Source organism: Saimiri boliviensis, chromosome 1 (assembly GCF_048565385.1).
Source record: "Saimiri boliviensis isolate mSaiBol1 chromosome 1, mSaiBol1.pri, whole genome shotgun sequence".
Lineage (NCBI taxonomy): Eukaryota > Metazoa > Chordata > Mammalia > Primates > Cebidae > Saimiri > Saimiri boliviensis.
In genome coordinates, this window is record NC_133449.1 from 113,369,155 (window position 1) to 113,388,276 (window position 19,122).

Here is a 19,122-nt window from a genome sequence, read left to right on the forward strand (position 1 = left end):
ATCTCTTTTTCATTGTGTCTTGGTAGGGTGCATATGTCCTAGGAATTTATCAAATTTTTCTCGATTTTATGTGCATACAGGTGTTCATAATATACTCTGATGTTGTTTGTATTTCTTTGGGGTTAGTGGCGATATCCCTTTTGTTGTTTTTAATTGTATTTATTTGGATCTTCTCTCTTTTCTTTATTAGGCTAGCTAGTGGTCTATTTTATTAATTGTTTGAAAAACAAGCTCCTGAATTCCTTGATATTTTGAATGGTTTGTAACATCTCAATTTCAAAAGGAGACTGAAAAGTTAGGGCAATTATAATCAAAAAGAACAAAAGTGGGGGCATCACGTTACCCGACTTCAGATTATACTACAGTAACCAAAACAGCATGGTACTGGTACAAAAACAGACACATAGGCCAATAGAAAAGAATTCAGAGCCCAGAAATCAGGCTGCATACCTACAATCATCTGATCTTTGACAAAACTGAAGAAACAAGCAATGGAGAAATGATTTTCTATTGAATAGAGAGTGCTGGGATAAGTGGCTAGCCATATGCAGAAGATTGAAAGTGGACCCCTTCCTTACAGCATTTACAAAAATTAACTCAAGATGGAATAAAGACTTAAATGTAAAACTCCAAACTGTAAAAATCCTGGAATACAATGTAGGCGATACCATTCTCAACATAGACAGAGACAACGATTTTATGATGACGATACCAAAAGCAAAAATTGACAAATGGGATCTAATTAAACTAAAAGCCTCGGTACAGCAAAAGAAACTATTAACAGAATAAACAGACAGCCTATAGAATGAGAGAAAATCTTTTTCAAACCACAGCTGACAAAAGTCTAATGTTCAGCATCTATAAGAAACTTAAACAAATTTATAAGAAAAAACAAACATTATAAAGTGAAAAGAGGTCATGAACAATTTTTCAAGAGAAGACATACTTGTGGCGAACAAGCATAGGAGAAAAAGCCCAATGTCAGTGATCATTAGAGAAATGCAAATCAAAATCACAATGAGATGCTATCTCACACCAGTTAGAATGCCTATTACTAAAAAGTCAAAAAATAACAGATGCTGCAATATTTTAGAGAAAAAGGAATACCTATGTCCTGTTGGTGGGAGGATAAATTAGTTCAACCATTGATGAAAACTGTGTGACAATTTCTCAAAGACCTAAAAGCAGAACTACCATTCGACTTAGGAATCGTATTGCTGGGTATATACCCCACAGAATAGAAATCATTCTGTGGTAAAGACACATGCACGTGTATATTCATTACAGCACTATTCACAATAGGAAAAGTGAAATCAATCTAAATGCCTCTCAATGGTAGACTGAATAAAGAATATTTAGTATGTATATATTATGGAATAGTATGCAGTTAGGAAAAAGAATAATACTATGTCCTTTGCAAAAACCTAGATGGAGCTGAAGGTCTTTATCCTTAGCAAACTAACACAGAAACAGAAAACCAAACAGCACATGTTCTCAATTATAAGTGGGAGCTAAATGATGTGAAGACATATAGAAGAAAAACACACTCTAGTCCTTACTGGAGGGTAGAGACTGGAAGGAGGGAGAGGATCGGGAAAAATACCTACTGGCTACTAGGCTAGAAACTGTAGAAAATTAAGGTTGAGCTCTAAAACTGTTTTCCATGGTGTCGAGATGTAACTTTCCCATGTCATACTATGTGCTGTTTCCCATGTTTTCATACGGTGATGGATGGGGGTGTTGCAAGCATTGGGAAAAGAAAACTGAGATGTCTTAATGTTTCTGTGTTTCAGCAGTTGAATGTTTTTATTATTGATCTGTGTTGTTCTTTGTGTGCTTATTTGGTTAGTATTTCATATCACGTAGTGCTCTGTCTTCTCCAAAAAAGATGTGTATTTATCTTAGGAAAGAAATGCAAAGTGTGGTAAATACGATGGGTCATGAAGGTGCAGTGACACTGACTCTATCCTACCTTCAGGGATAAGCCAACCCTGAATGTGAAAAGAGACGCTATTTTTATTGCATAGTACCACACAGGGCTAGAGCTTCCCAGAACCAGCTGGGGATTGTTACCTAGACCCAATGTTGTTTATTGTTAAATCTTGTGGCTTGAGACATCTTCTAATTGAATTCGATATTTTAGTCTAGGTTACTATCTTTGACATACATCATTGAATAAAATGCAGGATATGTATTTTAATTTTTTTAATTTACCACTTCATTTCAAGTTATTCTACCAAGCTCATGAAATATTTCGCTAATTGTCATAAAAGTGAGGTTATGGCACATGCATTCTAAGATTTAATACATTGTTTCTACGGGAGGTTGAAATACAGTATACTGAATCTTAAATATTATAGAACTTTTAAAGAATTTGGCTTAGTTGCAGAAGGCTGTGGTATATTTAAGAATTTTATGTATTCTACATTACTCCTTAGGAAATAGATTTTCACACCTGGTGTGCTGGCTCACGCCCATAATCCCAACACTTTGGGAGGCTGAGGCCGGAGGATTGCTTGAGGCCAGGAGTTTGAGACCAGCTCAGGCAACAAGGCGAGACCTGGGTTCTATGAAAAAATAATCAAATAGGGAACATGCTTTTGAGATAATAGAAACATTTGATTCTCTTACATACCACACTGAGACTAATTGAAGATAAAAAAAAAAAAACTGATTCTGGAGATAACACAGACAAATCAGAACACATTGATTTCTGATGTGACAGTCACTGTTCGATGAAACTGTTTATAGAAAGTAAAGCCAAAGTGCCTTATTTTACGGGGATACCTTTTAATAACCCAACTGTTAGACGAATAAAGCTTTTTTAAAAACTCAAAGCAAATGTTACTAATCATTTGGAGTCTGGACTTCCCAGTTCACAGGGTTACTTCTAACATGTAGAGCACATGCAGCCTTCTGATCAATCGAGAGTGAGGGGACTGCCCCTGCCAGAGTTCAATTCAGCCCGAGGACCCCATGGCAGCCCAAGGTCTTGGTTCATGCTGTGGAAACAATACGGAATTTATTCACTCAGTAAACATTCACTAGGGTTACAGTCATTTTAATATAATTCATCGTAAGGTGATGATCTCTAGGAACGTCATCACAGTGGAGCAACCTGAAAGCTCCCAGCAGCCAGCAATGAATGAAAGGTAGGGGCGGGGCTGCCAACAGGGTGGGGCCTGGTGAGCCACGTGCCTGGGCTCCCCCATCACAATGTGGGTAGGGCGCCTCGTGGAGGAGACTGTGCCTGATTGGTTCCTGGGCACCAGGTTGGTAGGGCAACCTCCTTCAGTTGGTAGAAAACACTGGAAGGAGGAACTCCCTCTGCGCTGTCTTCTCCGAAATCTCCGCTCTCAGGCTTGTTGTATCTAGACCCATTTTAAATCAAGCAGGTTCCCTTCAGACCAGTCATCTCAGGGGAGGCAGCTGAGGCGGGGAGTGAGCTGTCAGTGGGGTGCGGCCCCCTAGCCAGGGGCTGGCCCTGCCAGCGTGCCTGTGTTTCAAAGAGGTGAAGTGCTGAACTGTGCGGACCGGGAGGCAAGGGAAGGTCCAAGTTGCTGGAGCGCACCCAAGGTGCCCCATGGGGAACACGCTGAGTTGTTGTTTGTGCCCCAGAGGCAGACGCAGGCGAGGTCTGCGTAGGTGGCCTGAGGATCTGTCCTTCAGCTCTGACATCAATGGGGCGGTGGCAAGCAAAGGTCCAGGCCAACACAGAAGGAACAAGTCCAACACCGGTGCCAGACCCATTTGGTGCCCGTGCTGGCTGTGTGGGGCGGTGTCCGGCAGCTATGACCTCGACGAGGCAGTGTGGAGCACAAGTGCAGACCAAAGCAGAGAGGAGCAGAGGCCGAGCAGAGAGATCACGGTGCTCCCCAATGCCAGACCCAAGCAGAGCCAGCACAGGGTGCACTGGGCAGAACCGATCTGCAGCCATAACATCAATGAGAGGGAGGTGGCGAAAGCGCCAGACCGTACTGCTGTGGAGCCTGCCCTGCGGGATTTGGGAGCCGGTGACGGCCATGACCTGCAGCACATCAGGGACCAGGAGATGCCCAAAGGTAAGGCAATGAATGATACTGTTTGCCCTCAGGCACGCCTCTGGCTGACACTCATACCAGTTCTCATTCCTCCCCCCAACCCACCCGAGGTATCCATGGCCTCGGGCTCCTCGGTCCTGGCCCTAGCCAGCTTTCCCAGGCCCATGCACCAGGCAGGAGGACTGGCCCTGCCTCGTGCCGGCCCCCACCCTTCATGCTTTTTCCCTGCTGCGTCTGGTGGTTTCTTTCTTCCTCCCTACCCCAATGCCCAGTTGTGGCCCCTTTCTCAGCCCCAGGCTGGATGAAAGCTAAGTTTTCCAAATAGAAAACGCATGCTACAGATTTCATTGCTCTAGAGGAAGTGTCTTATAGCTCTTCTGTTTACTTTGGTTGGTCTCTTAATTTATTTAAACGTTAGAATAATTAAGCTTCCTGATGAATGTGACTTTTGTAGCTGAAAGATATCGTTCTCTCAGAATATTAAAAAAATGGTGAAAGAATGAACAAAGATAGTATATGAATGAATTCTGCCTTTATACACAAAGCATGAAAGGACTTTTGAAAGTCTTTGGTGGCGTAAAGTAAGCCTCTGAGTGCTTTCACACACCAGGTAGAAGATGGGTAGTGTTTGATGACAGCCCAAAATAGACTCTTCATTTCATTTTTGAGGATTGATAACACATTTACAGGTGTGTCTCATTTGACCCTGTCTCCACAAAAAAATGGTTAAAAAATAGCCGGGTATGGTGGCTTACACCCACAGTCCCAGCTGCAAGAGAATCTCTGGAGCCCGGGAGTTTGAGCCTTCAGTGAGTTATGCTGGCTCCATCTCACCATTGCACCACTCCAGCCTGGGCAACTGAGTAAGACTTTGTCTGTTTAAAAAATTGTTTTTGCCCAAGACAGCTCTTTGTTTTAAGACATTTGAAATATTGAGCTGGTGTCTGACCACAGTAATTGACCACAGCATCTCATCCTGCTTGAGATTTTCCCTGAAATGTGCTGGTAATAGCAGCCTAGAGGAAGGTGGTTATATTTGATAAGTAGAGGGAGGAAGGCATATATGTGATTCATCTGAAAGTTGCATCCGTTTATTTAGGTGCAAGTTTGAAAAAGAAGTTCCAGTCCCAGCCCGGTTTTACTCCACATGCATGGAGAGATTCTGTGATTTTTGTATTCTCCAGTAGAATTGGGACATTGGTGCCTTTATTTTCTTGACATTTATTACTAAAAGCTTTTCTCAAGACTGTAAAAGTGATTAAAATGGCTATGTCGCTTTAAAAAGAATCTTTTGTACTCACCTCACTTATGACAGTGTTTCCTCTTCTTCCTCTAAAGGTCTTGCTTCTGACCGTCCAAGGGCAAGCACACTCTTCCTGAGAAAGTATCAAATGAGTGGTAAGACAATATTATTTCTGCTTTCAAAGAAAACCTAAACATTTTCTGTCTTGTATATAACAGAGAGTATTTAGAGAAACTCAGATATTAGTTAAAAATGTTCAACTTTTCATAGATTTACTTGTCTTATTTTCACATGTGATATAATTTCCTTTAGTTGTCACTGTTTTTGGAAACATACAGACTTTGTGTTTACACATTTGGTGACATTTTCACCAACACAATTAATTGGCCACATGATTTAGTGTAGTAGTCACGGATTTATGCCTTTTTCTTCATACGTCTTTGACATTTTTCCCTTGCTCTAAAGAGTATGTTTTAATAATGACTGATAGGATTTAGGCCACAGCTTGGATTTCACTTGAGCAAATCAAAAGAATCCATTGTTCTAGATTGGATCTGTGATGTTGGCCTCCTTTTTCACAGTGCTCTAACCACAGTCACATCCAAGTGGATGCTACAACTTTTTCATTGCAATGTAATAGAAACGTAACATGCCCTGTGCTGTTTTCCATATTAGCCTTAGTGTGTGAAACTAGTGTAAAGTTTCCATATCCTGCCTGTTTTAGGATGAGAATTAGAACTGTAGGAGTTTTCTGTACTGTTGCTTATGTTTCATAATGTTCTGTTATCTTGCTCTATTTTCAAAAAACCACACACCGTGTTTTTCAGTTAATTTTAACAACAAGAATACAAGAACTGTGGGTTCTAGAATAACATCAGAACTAATACAGCACAAGAGAAAGGGGTCGTTCACCTACATTTTCATAGTTTGTGTGGACATTGTCTGACTTGAGCTAGTAATTTCTGGTTAGGATTCTTAAATTTCTCAGTTTCTTCCAAGAGCCATGGGCTTCTCACACATAGAATGTACGGAAGTAGAAGAAAACCAATCCCCTGCCCCTGTCACTTCAGTGGTTAGAAATGTGTGTCAATGAGACCAATTCAACTTCAAAGGAGGAGGTATTGTAGGGAAGAAAGTGTGGCCCAAGTCCCTCTTTGGAGCTTTTATTCTTTGGACATTGGTAGAACAAAATGATTGTGTGTGCTGAGGATACCCTGTTCAGTTAGGTTGGCATACTCATTTTGACATTTAAGTTTAAGGTAGGCTACCTTTCAGTTGAGTAAAGACCCATTTATTTTATCAGTAATGTATGACTAGATGACCGAGAAGTCATTCGGGATGCTGCCAGATATTCTAGTGCATCTCACGATTGACTCCTGGCCAGAAACTGGTTCTTAGAGCTGTCAGCTATTAGATCCTGGTAATGAAAGTAAGCTATGTGTAAATAGAAAAGAAAACACTGCTGCATAGTGGTTCAGAAATACAATAGGTAAACGTTTTTATTAGCGAAATTTCTCATCTGTCCCAGATATTGGCATTTTTATGAAGGAATACTTGAGACGCGATAATTTATAAAGGAAAGAGGCTTTATGGGCTCACGGTTCTACAGGCTGTACAGGAGGTGTGGTGCTAGCATGTGCTTCTGGCAAGGGCCTCAAGAATCTAATGATCTTGGTGGAAGGTGAAGTCATCATTCACATGGTGAGAGAAGGAGCAAGAGAGAGTGGGAGGTGCTGCAGGCTTTTAAATCAGCAGATCAGGCCAGGTGCAGTGGCTCACACTTGCAATCCCAGCACTTTGGGATGCTAAGATGGGCAGATCACTTGAGCCTGGAGTTTGAGACCACCTTGGGCCAACAGAGTGAGACCCTGTGTCTATGAAACATTTAAAAATTAGCCAGATGTGGTGGTGCATGCCTGCACCCCCAGCTACTCTGGAGGGGAAGGTGGGAGGATCACTTGAGCCCAGGAGGTCAAGGCTGTGGTCAACCATAATCACGCCACTGTACTGCAGCCTGAGCATCAGAGTGAGACCCCGTCTCAGAACAACAACAGTAACAACAACAAAACCCCGAAAAGATCCTCCATGAACTCAAAGCAGGACCTCACTAATCACCAAGGGGATGGAACTAATGCATTCATGAGGGATCTGCCCCCGTGATCCAAAGACTTCCCCACCTCAAAACCTGGGGATTACATTTCAGCGTGCGATGTTGAAATGTAATCACAGACATTCCCTAATTTGTTTTGCCTTTCCTTATCTACACAAGGATTCTTTCATTTGAACGTAATAGAATATTTGTTAGGTCAAGAAGTAAAACTGTGTTTTCAAATTTTACACTCAGAGATTCATCATGCCAGATTATTTAAATGTTAAATTTTGTTTAAATTAAAATTTTTTAATTGATTTTTTATATAGCAATAATCAGATTTATCTTGTTTTATATAGTGATGATCGGATAATTAGCAACTACTTTTATTCTATGGTATTTTATTATACCAAAATTGATTAGATATATTTTTACCTTTAGTGCAAGAAAAGAGGAGAAGCTTTCGCATATATTCTGTAAGTAAACTTTCGAAAAGTTAAGAAATTAATTGTTTAAATTAAAAGTCGATCTGTCATGATTCCTTAGAAATGTAACAGGGACCCAGTGCTGTTAGCATGATCCTTTATTGGTGAATTTTCTAACTCTTTTCTATTTTCCTAAGTGTCAGATTTATGCAGGAAAGTCTTTAACTTACTGTGCCCATTTTTAAGGCTGTCTGATTTTTAAGTTAAATTTAAATTGGTTGTGATATTGCCTGGGCAGTCCAAGCATGGCTGCTGGTTTTCTGGAAGCAGGGTTGGGAAGCAAGGTGGAGTTTCACGTTGTGTGTGCCATTTGCTCCCATTTCCCAGGATTCAGCCCTGGTGGGTCTGAGCTCAGAAACCTTCAGGTGTAATATATCCAGGGAATACACATCCACATTCCTTCTAAGATGAGAGGATAGGTGGACCTGCGGTTCTAACCACAAACTTACTATTGACCTTGCCGGCTCTGTTGTGTTTCACCCTACCTTCCCAGGTACCATGTGCTATGATTTCGGAGACTGTGTTGGGTTCTTCAAAATACACGGCATTGCTTGTTTCTGTTCATGTCACTCCCTGTGGGCACCAGGGTTGTGCTTTTATGTCAGTTACCACTCCTCTATCTGCTTGCCACCTTGCAACATTGACTCAGAATCATCTGCTGTCAATCCTGTCTCCTGGTTCTGTGTATAATGTTTATTTTATGACTAACTCTCATGAGATTTCACAAGGAAGAGAAAATAAATTTGTGGTCAATCCATCATATTTAACCCACATTTAGAACCTATATGTAAGTGTAAATCTAAGTTTAATGGAACATAATTATGACCTTAATTCAGACAATTTTCTAGTTATACCTATTATAAGCATATTACACTTTTCCACTCAGGCCTTGTGTAGTAACTCTATTCAAACTCCATACCTGCCATGTGGTCCCATTGTTGTGCAACATAGATGGAGCCGATTTTGTTAGCACACAAAGTATTGGAAATTTTCAAGTTAGCTAAAAGTCATTAGTTATTTTAAAAACATCTATAACATGTCTTATAAAAAGTGGGGAGAAAACCGTGATCTCGAGGGCCGGGTGTGGTGGCTCATGTCTGTAATCCCAGCACTTTGGGAGGCTGAGGCAGGTGGATCTCTGGAGGCCAGGAGTTCAAGACCACACTGGCCAACATTGTGAAACCTCATCTCTACTAAAAATACAAAAACTAGCCAGGCGTGTTAGCACATGCCTGTAGTCCCAGCTACACAGGAGGCTGAGCCAGGAGACTTGCTTGAACTTGGAGGTGGAAGTCACAGTGAGTGATAGGAAATTTTAAATCAAAAAAACGGGGACAGATTTCACCTGAGGCTGTACCAACTAGTCTGTGTTTTGGTGCAGTATTCCTGTTCTTTATATTCTCATGTATGGAATTTTCCTCAGAATTGACTTTTCTTATTTTAAAGTATTACGCTGCACTACCTCAACAGTAGTGACGTTAAGGGATACCTTCTTTCCCTTTGAATGAAAGTATCGGAATCAGTCCATTTTTATTTTTTATGCCGTATTTGTTTTTGAGACAACAAAAGTATACACATATAATCACATAACACTGTTAATGTAATCTATCACAGAATAGCTTAAGAAACATAAGAGTTCAGCTGGAGTTAAAACATTTCTATCTTAAAGGGTAATTTGGTCCTTCAAATAGTAATGTTGTTCAAAAACATCTTGGATTTTGGTTAAGAAAGAAGTGAATTTGCAGTGCAAAGCATCTGAAGCAGCAAAATGCTGTTGGACTGTATGGATACTTCGGATTATTGGCTACTGGCAATGTTTAAATGCAGCATAGGTTTATAAACAACCACGAGATCTTCTCTGTACCCTGCGTTTTTTTTCATACTGGCTGATTAGTAGTAGATCCAGCCCTGTTGTGTCTTTAATGAGTTTACGAGAGACCCTAATGGAAGAGTGTGATAACGTGATGCAAACAAGCATATTAAGAGGAGGAAGGAAAACTCATCTGAGTTAGTTTTTTTTTTTCCAGTTAAAATAATCAGTATTTTGTGGTTTTAAATAAAGCTGTTGTTCTTTTCAACTATTTGGTGATTGGCATTTGGCTACTGGGATTATTTTTAGGCAAGAGCACTTTCTCTCTCTTTCTCTCTCTCTCTCTCTCTCTCTCTCTCTCTCTCTCTCTCTCTCTCTCTCTCTGTCTCTTTCTCTCTCTCTCACACTTTCTTTTTTTTTAATTTGAGATAGAGTCCTGATCTGTCACCCAGGATGGAGTGCAATGGCACAGTCTCAGCTCACTCCAACCTCCGCCTTCAGGATTCAAGCAATTCTCTGCCTTAGCCTCCTCAACAGCTGGGATTACAGCCACCCAACACCACACCTGCCTAATTTTTGTATTTTTAGTAGAGATGGGGTTTCCCCATCTTGTCCAGGCTGGTCTTGAACTTCTGACCGTGTGATCCACTCACCTCAGCCTCCCAAAGTCCTGGGATTACAGGAGTAAACCACCTCACTTGCCCAGCAGGAACATTTACTTAACATAATTGAGGCAGTTTCCGTATTGACTATCGCACTCTCAACAAATGAATAGATATTTTTAAAGTATTTTAGAGATAGTTGATTTTCCACAGGGCTCAAAAGGTTCACTGTCATATCTCTGATAGCACTGTGGATGAATTTTCACTCATTTGTATCTGTAGGAAGATTTACTTTCCAAATTTTCACTGACTTGAATATTGGTCAAGCTCTTATTGAACTCCTTAATTTCTCCGACATTCTGTGCTCAGCAGCTGCATGTAGGAGAGAAGGGGTTCTCCCTCTCCTGGAGAGGCTCACTTTCTCATGAGGGGGATGCCCTGCAGGCAATTGTATCATGCAACACACAGTGAATTAGACTGATGAGTACGCAAACCCAGAATTGTTTTGTGGTGTGGCTGCAGGCAAAGGGATCCCAGAAGGTGGATGAGGTCAAGCTTGCTGGGACAAGGGGGAAAGGAATAAATATTCCAGACAGAGAGCAGCACGAGTGAGGCAGGAATGTGCCATAATGTGCATCAAATAACTTAAAGAATGAAATCAATTAACTTTTGAAATGAATGCAGAGTATTCTCAGAAGTTCTCATTTGTGTAGTGTCATAGCAGTCTTATGTAAACATGAAGTGAAAGTTACATTCCAAAAGTTGTTTTCATCATCTGATTTGTGGATGTGAGAGAGTCTTAAAGCAGTACTTTTTGCATCCTCCCACAAGGAAACAGGCCCAGGGAGACCTATGGCCCCTCACTTGTTTGGTGACTGAGCAGCTCTGGCACACACACTCTCTGACTCTAACACACTGGTTCCATGGCACTCTCTCTTGAATGCACACACTTAGGATTAGTAAGGGAGTAAATGTAGTATTAGGTCTTCATTTACTGCAATCAAATGCTCTTGTGTCAATATTATTTAATGTATGATATTCTGTTGCAGTTAATGAATAACAGAAATAGAAAATCTCAGTGCTTTTTCCTGCATCAGAAAAAGAACATGAAATTCCATTATAAATGTTTCCCATTATTTATAAAGGGAATTTATAATAGTGGCTTGCCAGGTTTGATGATCAGTGTCATATCAAGGGCAGCATTTTATAACCCATTTTTCAAACATCATCTGTGACAATTAAGAGCCTCCAATGAGATTCCCATAGAGCTGCACATGATACCACACTCGGACAGGTCACGGGGTATGAAAAATACCTTAATGCTTTATTGTTTGACATTTTGACAAAGGGAAAAAACCCAAACTTGGGTAAGTTTATCCTTCCGTGATGTCTTTATCTTCCTTCTTCTTCAGATACCTCCATGGCATCTTGATAGAAAATACAGCTCGTGTTCCACCATATTCCTGGATAACAGCACAGTCAGCAAGCCTGATCTCAGCCAAATATTAGGATGGTGAGTACAACGAGGTTGCCAAGGGCTGAGTGACAGACCCCCGTATGCTAAAAGCATCCCGGCCATCCACTGTTAGTTCAGCCATTTGGTTGCCCTTTTCAGCAGGCAGTTGTTGAAGCTGATGTCAGTGATATATGGATTTTTCAGGACCTAAGGATGAATTTTTTTAATCTTAGACACTGTGTGGTAAAAGGGAAAGCCAGTTAGCAAATAAGCCATCCCAGAATAAGTAATAAATAATTTTACATTTAACTGTAAAATGGGCGGTGCATGGAGTGTCACGTGAGGTTCGGTGGTTCTTCTCAGCATGTAACTTCAAATTCTGTGATCTTACAATTTGGAGATGACACTGTTGGAAGCACTATAGAAATATCTCTCTTAGATGCTAATAATGTTGTAAGGCCTACTTTTTACAACTCCAATTTGCCTTCTCAAATTATTCTCAGCCTCATTTTAAATGTTGAGGGTGAATGGAAGGACAGACCTTATCAAAGAAAAGCCTCTGTTTCCTGACACACAACATCTGTGGATGTCTTTGTAACACAGTAACATACATCTGAAGAGTTGTATTTGTTCATCCATATTTTCCTTAAACTAACGTGGAAGTACCTGTCATTAATATTGGGTGATGTGGTGTTACGCTGTGTGTTTAGTACTGCTTATTTTAGGAGAGCTACAAGTGTCATCGATTTTTGGATGTGTTATGCTGTTTACTAATAAATTTTCTGCTAATCATGCATAGGTGATTTTAAATTACTTTATTTGGTATAAAGCACATTCATTCTGTGCTTTTAGGGAAATAATGACAAGTGGGTGAGTAGGTGATGGTGAACTAAATCAGCTGAAATGCAGGGCCTAGCAACTTAAAAAGCAAAACACTACTGTCTGGCCTAAATGTAAGCATATGAACACATAGATATAAGTAACTTGCACAGAATGAAAGGTTCTATGGGCAGAAGGGCTAATCTCAGGGAGAATATGTCATTATTTATACCTAAGAACCATCTGCAGACGCAAGTCTTCTATCAGCCTTTTGCCTAGCATTTTGGTTCTCCTGTTTTTGCTGTAAAGCCAGAGGACTAAAACAAAAGAAAAGTGCTCACAGGATATTGTTTTGAATACAGGATTTCAGGGCCACTGAGAGGGTTCCCTCCCCCACCTTTAGAAATATATCTTCAAACCTAACAAATTATGTAATCAGTTCTTACAACATTTTTTTTCCTCCACAGTGTGACCATGGCAATATGTTACAACATAAAGCACAGGTGAGCTCTTTGAAACCTGTCTTGTTACTGCAGCTCATCACTTTGTGTCATACGAAACATGCTGTCAGGTCATAACTCAAGACATTATAAGCTGTAGAGTGCTTATTTTACAGTGCTACAGTAAATCACTTGTGGGTTTTTTGGTTCGTAAGACTCTTTTAAATTATTAAGGGTTCCAAAGTGTATTTGTTTATGTCTTTGTTTGCAATTAATTTGTAAAGAAGCAGTAAAAAGATGCCCTAGCCTCATGCAAATATATAGTAGGAAAGAGGCGTATTTTTAAAGCTATCAGGTTACTGTGGGTATTCTTTAACCCCATCAAAACTCCAGAAGTGCTAACTAATTAAAATAGTCATAGGAGGATTGTACATATCAATGAATTCGTTCACTAATAGTCACTGATCTTTCTTGTACAATAAATGGATCTGTCCCCTCACAGGCTTTTACAATATTATGCACTGAATACTTGTTTTCTTTATAGTGTCAAAAACTCACTTTCATTAGTATGACCACCATTATAAAAATGTCTTCAAATAGGGAGATGCCATCAAGTTCACAGTAGTAGGTATGAGTTTTCAAAGTCCAGATTTTTAGCTTGAAAGTTTTAGCTTTATTATAGACAAATACTTGTTATTTTCCTTGAAATGACAGACTCACTTGACTTAATTGTATGGATAACAGTCAGTTATACTTTCAGATACAAATGGTGTTCTGTGAAAAATTGGCTTGTTCAGCTCACAATTTAATCACAAGTGCTTTTCTTTAACATGACCATACTTCAGTATGCAGAAGCGCTTTATGTGAACTTTCTACTTAGGATACTAAAAAGAGAGGCCAAGATTTAGTAACACCATTAATTTTTACTGTTTCATCAAGGACATTCTTCAGTGAAACATGCTCTTTAATAAAAACTGCAAGGGGCAGTGAAGAGTGGAACGAATACTGGTATAATTTGGTACCACTGCCCTTATTCATACTGAGAAAGCATCAGTTTTACCCACGTTTGCTTTTAAACAGTCATTACAAGTGTTGAACAGGGAGAAAGCAATCAATGTCTTTTAACTTTTAAAAAGTAATAAATTGGCCGGGCACGGTGGCTCAAGCCTGTAACCCCAGCACTTTCGGAGGCTGAGTCAGGTGGATCACGAGGTCGAGAGATCGAGACCATTCTGGTCAACATGGTGAAACCCCATCTCTACTCAAAATACCAAAAAAAAAAAAAAAAAAAAAAAAAAAAAATTAGCTGGGCATGGTGGCGTGGGCATCTAATCCAAGCTACTCAGGAAACTGAGGCAGGAGAATTGCCTGAACCCAGGAGGTGGAGGTTGCGGTGAGCTGAGATCGTGCCATTGCACTCCAGCCTGCGTAACAAGAGTGAAACTCGGTCTCAAAAAAAAAAAAAAAAAGTAATAAATAATTTGTGTGTTTTATTTTCAATCAGCTTCTCAGGTTGAATTAGTATTCTTGTAAGAACAGTTTGGGCCATACATGGTGGTTGACACCTGTAATCCCAGCTATTTAGGAGACCAAGGTGGGAGAATTATTTTGAATCAGGTGTTTGAGACCAGCCTGGGCAATGTGGCAAGACCCCATCTATCAAAAAAGAGAAAAAAACAAAAAAGAAATGATCAGCTGGGCATGGTGGTATGGACATTTTGTCCCAGCTACTTGGGAGGCTGAGGCAGGAGGATTGATTGAGCCCACGGAGTCAAGCCTGCAGTGAGTCAGGTTTGTACCACTGTGCTCCATCCTGGGGAAAAGAGCAAAACCCTGTAATAACAACAACAACAACAACGAGTTTTGACATCATGGGTCTCCTACAGAATCTCAGGGGTCCACAGACCACATTAGGAGAACCACTGCTTTCCTAAATGATCACATAATGTGTTAGTTTGTGAAGTCCATTAAAGACTGCCTTCTTTTAAAATGAAAAGGCAATTAAGTCTGTAACTCAAACTACTTCAGCAAACATAAAGTATAGAAAGAAAGATTTGGGAAATCTTAATGGATTCTAAAAAGTTCTAAAATCCTTATTGCCAACAACTACTGCTTCCTAAAATGTTCCTGTGTTCCACTCCACCATGAGGTTAGAGGAGTAAAAATAGACATAGCTTCTTACCATTGCCTGTTAGCGGGAGTCAGTATTTAAAGGCAAGTCTGGCTCATCAATGTAGAAAAGACTTCCCAGTTCAGAACGTGATGTGTTGATGAATAACAGGTCAAGAAACCCTCTGAAGGCCAGGATCCAGGAGAAAAACTGGCAACAACTGTTTTGGTGAACAAATTTTACCAAAGCAAACAAGAAGTATCTCCCTCCACCCTCCATGCCCTACTCCCAGCAGATACTTTACTAAGATATTAACCATTCCTGAATTAATCTCTTAAATGCACATTCTTCTTTTATAGATATGCAAATAGATCTCTGGCTATTTTTGATGAGCCAATACATCCACTTTCAGTAAGTATCACTTTCTCTGAGGTTCTGTTTATGTCTTATGAAGTTGTGTTGATTTCATGATGAAGTCAAAATCATCCACCATTAAGTCTTCACTAAGTTGTGTCTAATCATCTTATGTAAGGAGTGTTGTAAATTGGTCACACTGGAGTAAGAGCTGACGTACAGCTTTGTTTAATTTGTGCACTAAGGGGAATAAACATACCATCCAAATAACAAAATGTGTCATTTTAAAAGATAAGTTTTTATAGCAGCAAACAATAAGAATATTTGTAAGTAGTCCTAACAAATATGAACGAACTCTGTGAATGGAATTAGAAAACAATTTAAAGTTAAATTTGTTTAAATGCTATCAAAACTTAAAAGCTTCCTGCTTCAGGCATATGATAGCCACAGGGCCACCTTAGCACCTATGGTTACACAAAACCAAAAATATTTTAAGATCCTGCCGTTTATATTTTTAGAACTAAAAGACATATTATCCCAGCAAGATTATTCTAAGGGACATGTGGGCACCAATTTTAACATCCCCATCATAAGAGTACTTAAGAAGTTTTCTTGAATGAATATGTATATTGACTTTCTTCTTCTTTCAGCAAGAAAATATTCCAGGGAAATCCTTTGAGGATGATCCCACACGCAACTGCATTTTCAGTTATTTCTGTGCTCTTTCTAAAGTCACAAAACTAACAGCTCCAGTTGCAATCGTAGCATTGGTAAGCTATTTCTTATTTATAAAGCATCTTTAATAACTGGTCTCCTACACAGCGTATGGCCGTGTTTCTAAATAAAAGTTCCTAAAGTTATCATCAGATCTTTTAGGAGAAACCTATGCAAACAAAGTAAATACACATATTAGAGTTTAATCATCGTCATGTTTTAAAATGATGCCATTGCTTTTCTTATCACAGAATAATTGCTGCTGAAAGCAGCAGGAGAGACTTCTGGTTTCTCCCTCAACAGATTCCAATGTAGGTCTAAGCTGAGTTCCAGGCTGTATTTCCCCACAGTTCTGACCTGGAGCTGCTGCTCTGAATGCTTTGTTGTTCCTGTTGACCTCTTGTGCCTGTTCGGGAAATTGCCCAGGAATGTGGAACTACTAAGACTTGGACGTGGGCTTTGCTAGTTAGCCTGCCAAGCCATAGCTGTGTCCTTACCTCTACATGGTTCTCCCAGAATTCCTGTGGTGAGACTCATTCAGAATATAAAGTCCTGTTCAGATGGCTGGGATGGTTTGACCCTCCCCACACTAACCATGTGGTAGAGGAATGTCAACTACATGGCCTGGAGAGAAAGGATATTTAGAGCAGTACCCTCTCCTTTAGCATCCAGCTAGAGCTTAGGGGTGAAGGCCTCCGCTGGGCACCTGCATAGAAACCTCTTCATGAGCACTGGATCAGATGCAGGCCATTTCATGGAGCTGCAGCCATTGGGAATGCCCAGCACATGCTGGGGGGAAGCAGGAGTGGTACTTCCAGATGGAGAGAGAGAGAGCTGAGGCAGGAGGGAAAGCTGGATTGGAAGAAGGGGGACTTCACTGTATACAGGCTAAATTTGGAGTGCCTGTGAGATAGCAGAGTGACGTGTGCAGTCATTATTTGAATCAACGGAACTGGAACATGAATCTGAGCAGTGCAGTCATCATTTGGATGTATGGGACTGGAGCATGAATCTGAGCTGGAGGTAAGGAATGAAGAGTAAGAGTAGCTGCTCAAGGCGAGGCACAATGGCTGACACCTGTCATCCCAGCTCTTTGGGAGACCAAGTCAGGCCATCACCTGAGGTCAGGAGTTCGAGGTCAGCCTGGCCAACACTGTGAAACCCTGTCTCTTCTAAAAAATACAAAAAATTACCTGGGCATGATGGTGGACACCTGTAATCCCAGCTACTTGGGAGGCTGAGGCAGGAGAATCTTTGGAACCTGGGAGGCAGAGCTTGCAGTGAGCCAAGATTGCACCACTGCCCTCCACCCTGCACAACAACAGCAACACTCTGGGGAAAAAAAGAGAAAAAGAGTAGATGCTCAAATGCAAAGAAACTGTTTAGAATGAAAGTGGACAAGCCGGACATGGTGGGACACACCTATAGTCACAGCTACTCAGGAAAAGGGAAAAAAGAGAAGATGGACAAAAGATAGCTCTGTAAAGACCACCAGCATGTGAGGGGCACGCCTCCAGTAAAGTGCCAGAGTGCGAGGAGGAAGAGCAGGAGAATGTGATAAGAACAAAGGGTTCGCGATAGGAAAGGCTGGGGTCACAGTGCTACAGGCTGCCAGGAAGGTCCCCATTCCATAAACACCCCTGGGATGCCAACCCTGTGTCACTCTTCTAAATGCTGGGGTAGAGCAGAGGACAGGTCGAGCACAGTCCTTGTCTTTATGAGGCATTTGTTTTAATGAGGAAAGCAGTTCTTTTTTTAGGTAATGGCAAATAACAAAATGATAAAGCACAATTCAGAGAGAGTGATGGGAGGGGCTCGCTGTTTCCGATAGAATGATCAGGAAGAGCCTCTCTAGAGAGGTCACATCTAAGCAGTGACCTGACTATAAAGCGAGGATGATAAGGAATGCTGGCATTATAGGCAGTGGGCTGAGTGCCAAGACTGAGACAGGAACACATTTCACGTGTGTTCAAGGAACAGACAGCAAGGAGCCCGACTGTGAGAGAAATGAAAGAAAGAACGGAAAAGATGCAGCCGCAGAGGCGGAGCCATCGCTCACAGAGCCCTTTGGCTTGCAGACCAGGGGACGAAGTAGAGGTTTTATTCGTTTGAAGCAGCGACTAATGGTAGATCTTGAGCAGGGGAGTGCAGTGTTCTTAATTTAGAGGTTATCCCAAGTTCTGTTGGGAGAGTAGTCCATAGTTGGGAGAGGGGTCGGGACAGTGAAGAGGACTAAGTAGCAACTAGGCTGTTACAGGTGAGCCGTGGCACGTGGCGGCCCAGAACCTGAAGCAGGCAGCCTGCCAGTGAAGGTAGCCATGGAGGGATTACACACGGATTGGAGGAGGGTAACTCACATGTAACTATTAGTCTCCAGGAGCTGGGCCAATGGCAATTTCCTGGACAAGATTAGGGCCAGGTTGCGGAGTGGAGCCTTGGGGTGAAGGGCTCTGGTTTGTGGGTGTGAAAGCTCCAGGGACCTCAGCAAGAGGAGTCTCAGGTGAGTGATGGGGGTGGGGGTTGGTTAAGGTGAGATGGGAGGCAAGGAGCTGGCACCAGGGCATGACACTGTGAGCAAATGAGAGGATGTCGTGGGGGAGCTGGGGAGAGCAGGATGGGAACAGGCAACACATTTGTATTGGGGAAAATCTCTGGCAGAGAGAGAGAAAGTCTTCAAGAAGAGGTGATTTGGGGAACAGTGTTCTGCAAAAGTGGATAGGATCCATCATGCTGATAGAAGAGTCGATGTTAAGAGAAACTTTCTCACTGACCCAGGAGGGCAAGTGGTATCGATGAGTGTCAGCGGGTCACTGGTTTACCAGTAAAGGTGACAGGAAGTTGAGGGCTTGCCAGTGCTGTTTCAGTGCTCTCTCATGAGTACTGTGGAGTTGCACACTAGGAGGGAGGGTTATTCCTTGAAAAACCGACAGTGCAGGGTTTTGGAGAAAGGGAGCAGGATC

At 41.3% G+C, this 19,122-nt stretch overlaps 1 protein-coding gene across 1 annotated transcript in view; it reads right to left on the reverse strand.

The window, feature by feature from the left end:
• The window catches only part of LOC141581415 (uncharacterized), a 578,148-nt gene that overhangs the window by 331,131 nt on the left and 227,895 nt on the right, over positions 1–19,122 (reverse strand). The window contains exon 8 of the mRNA XM_074386828.1: positions 5,342–5,416. Within this exon, the coding sequence (XP_074242929.1) occupies positions 5,342–5,416 (75 nt within the window). The remainder of the gene's footprint in view (positions 1–5,341; positions 5,417–19,122) is intronic.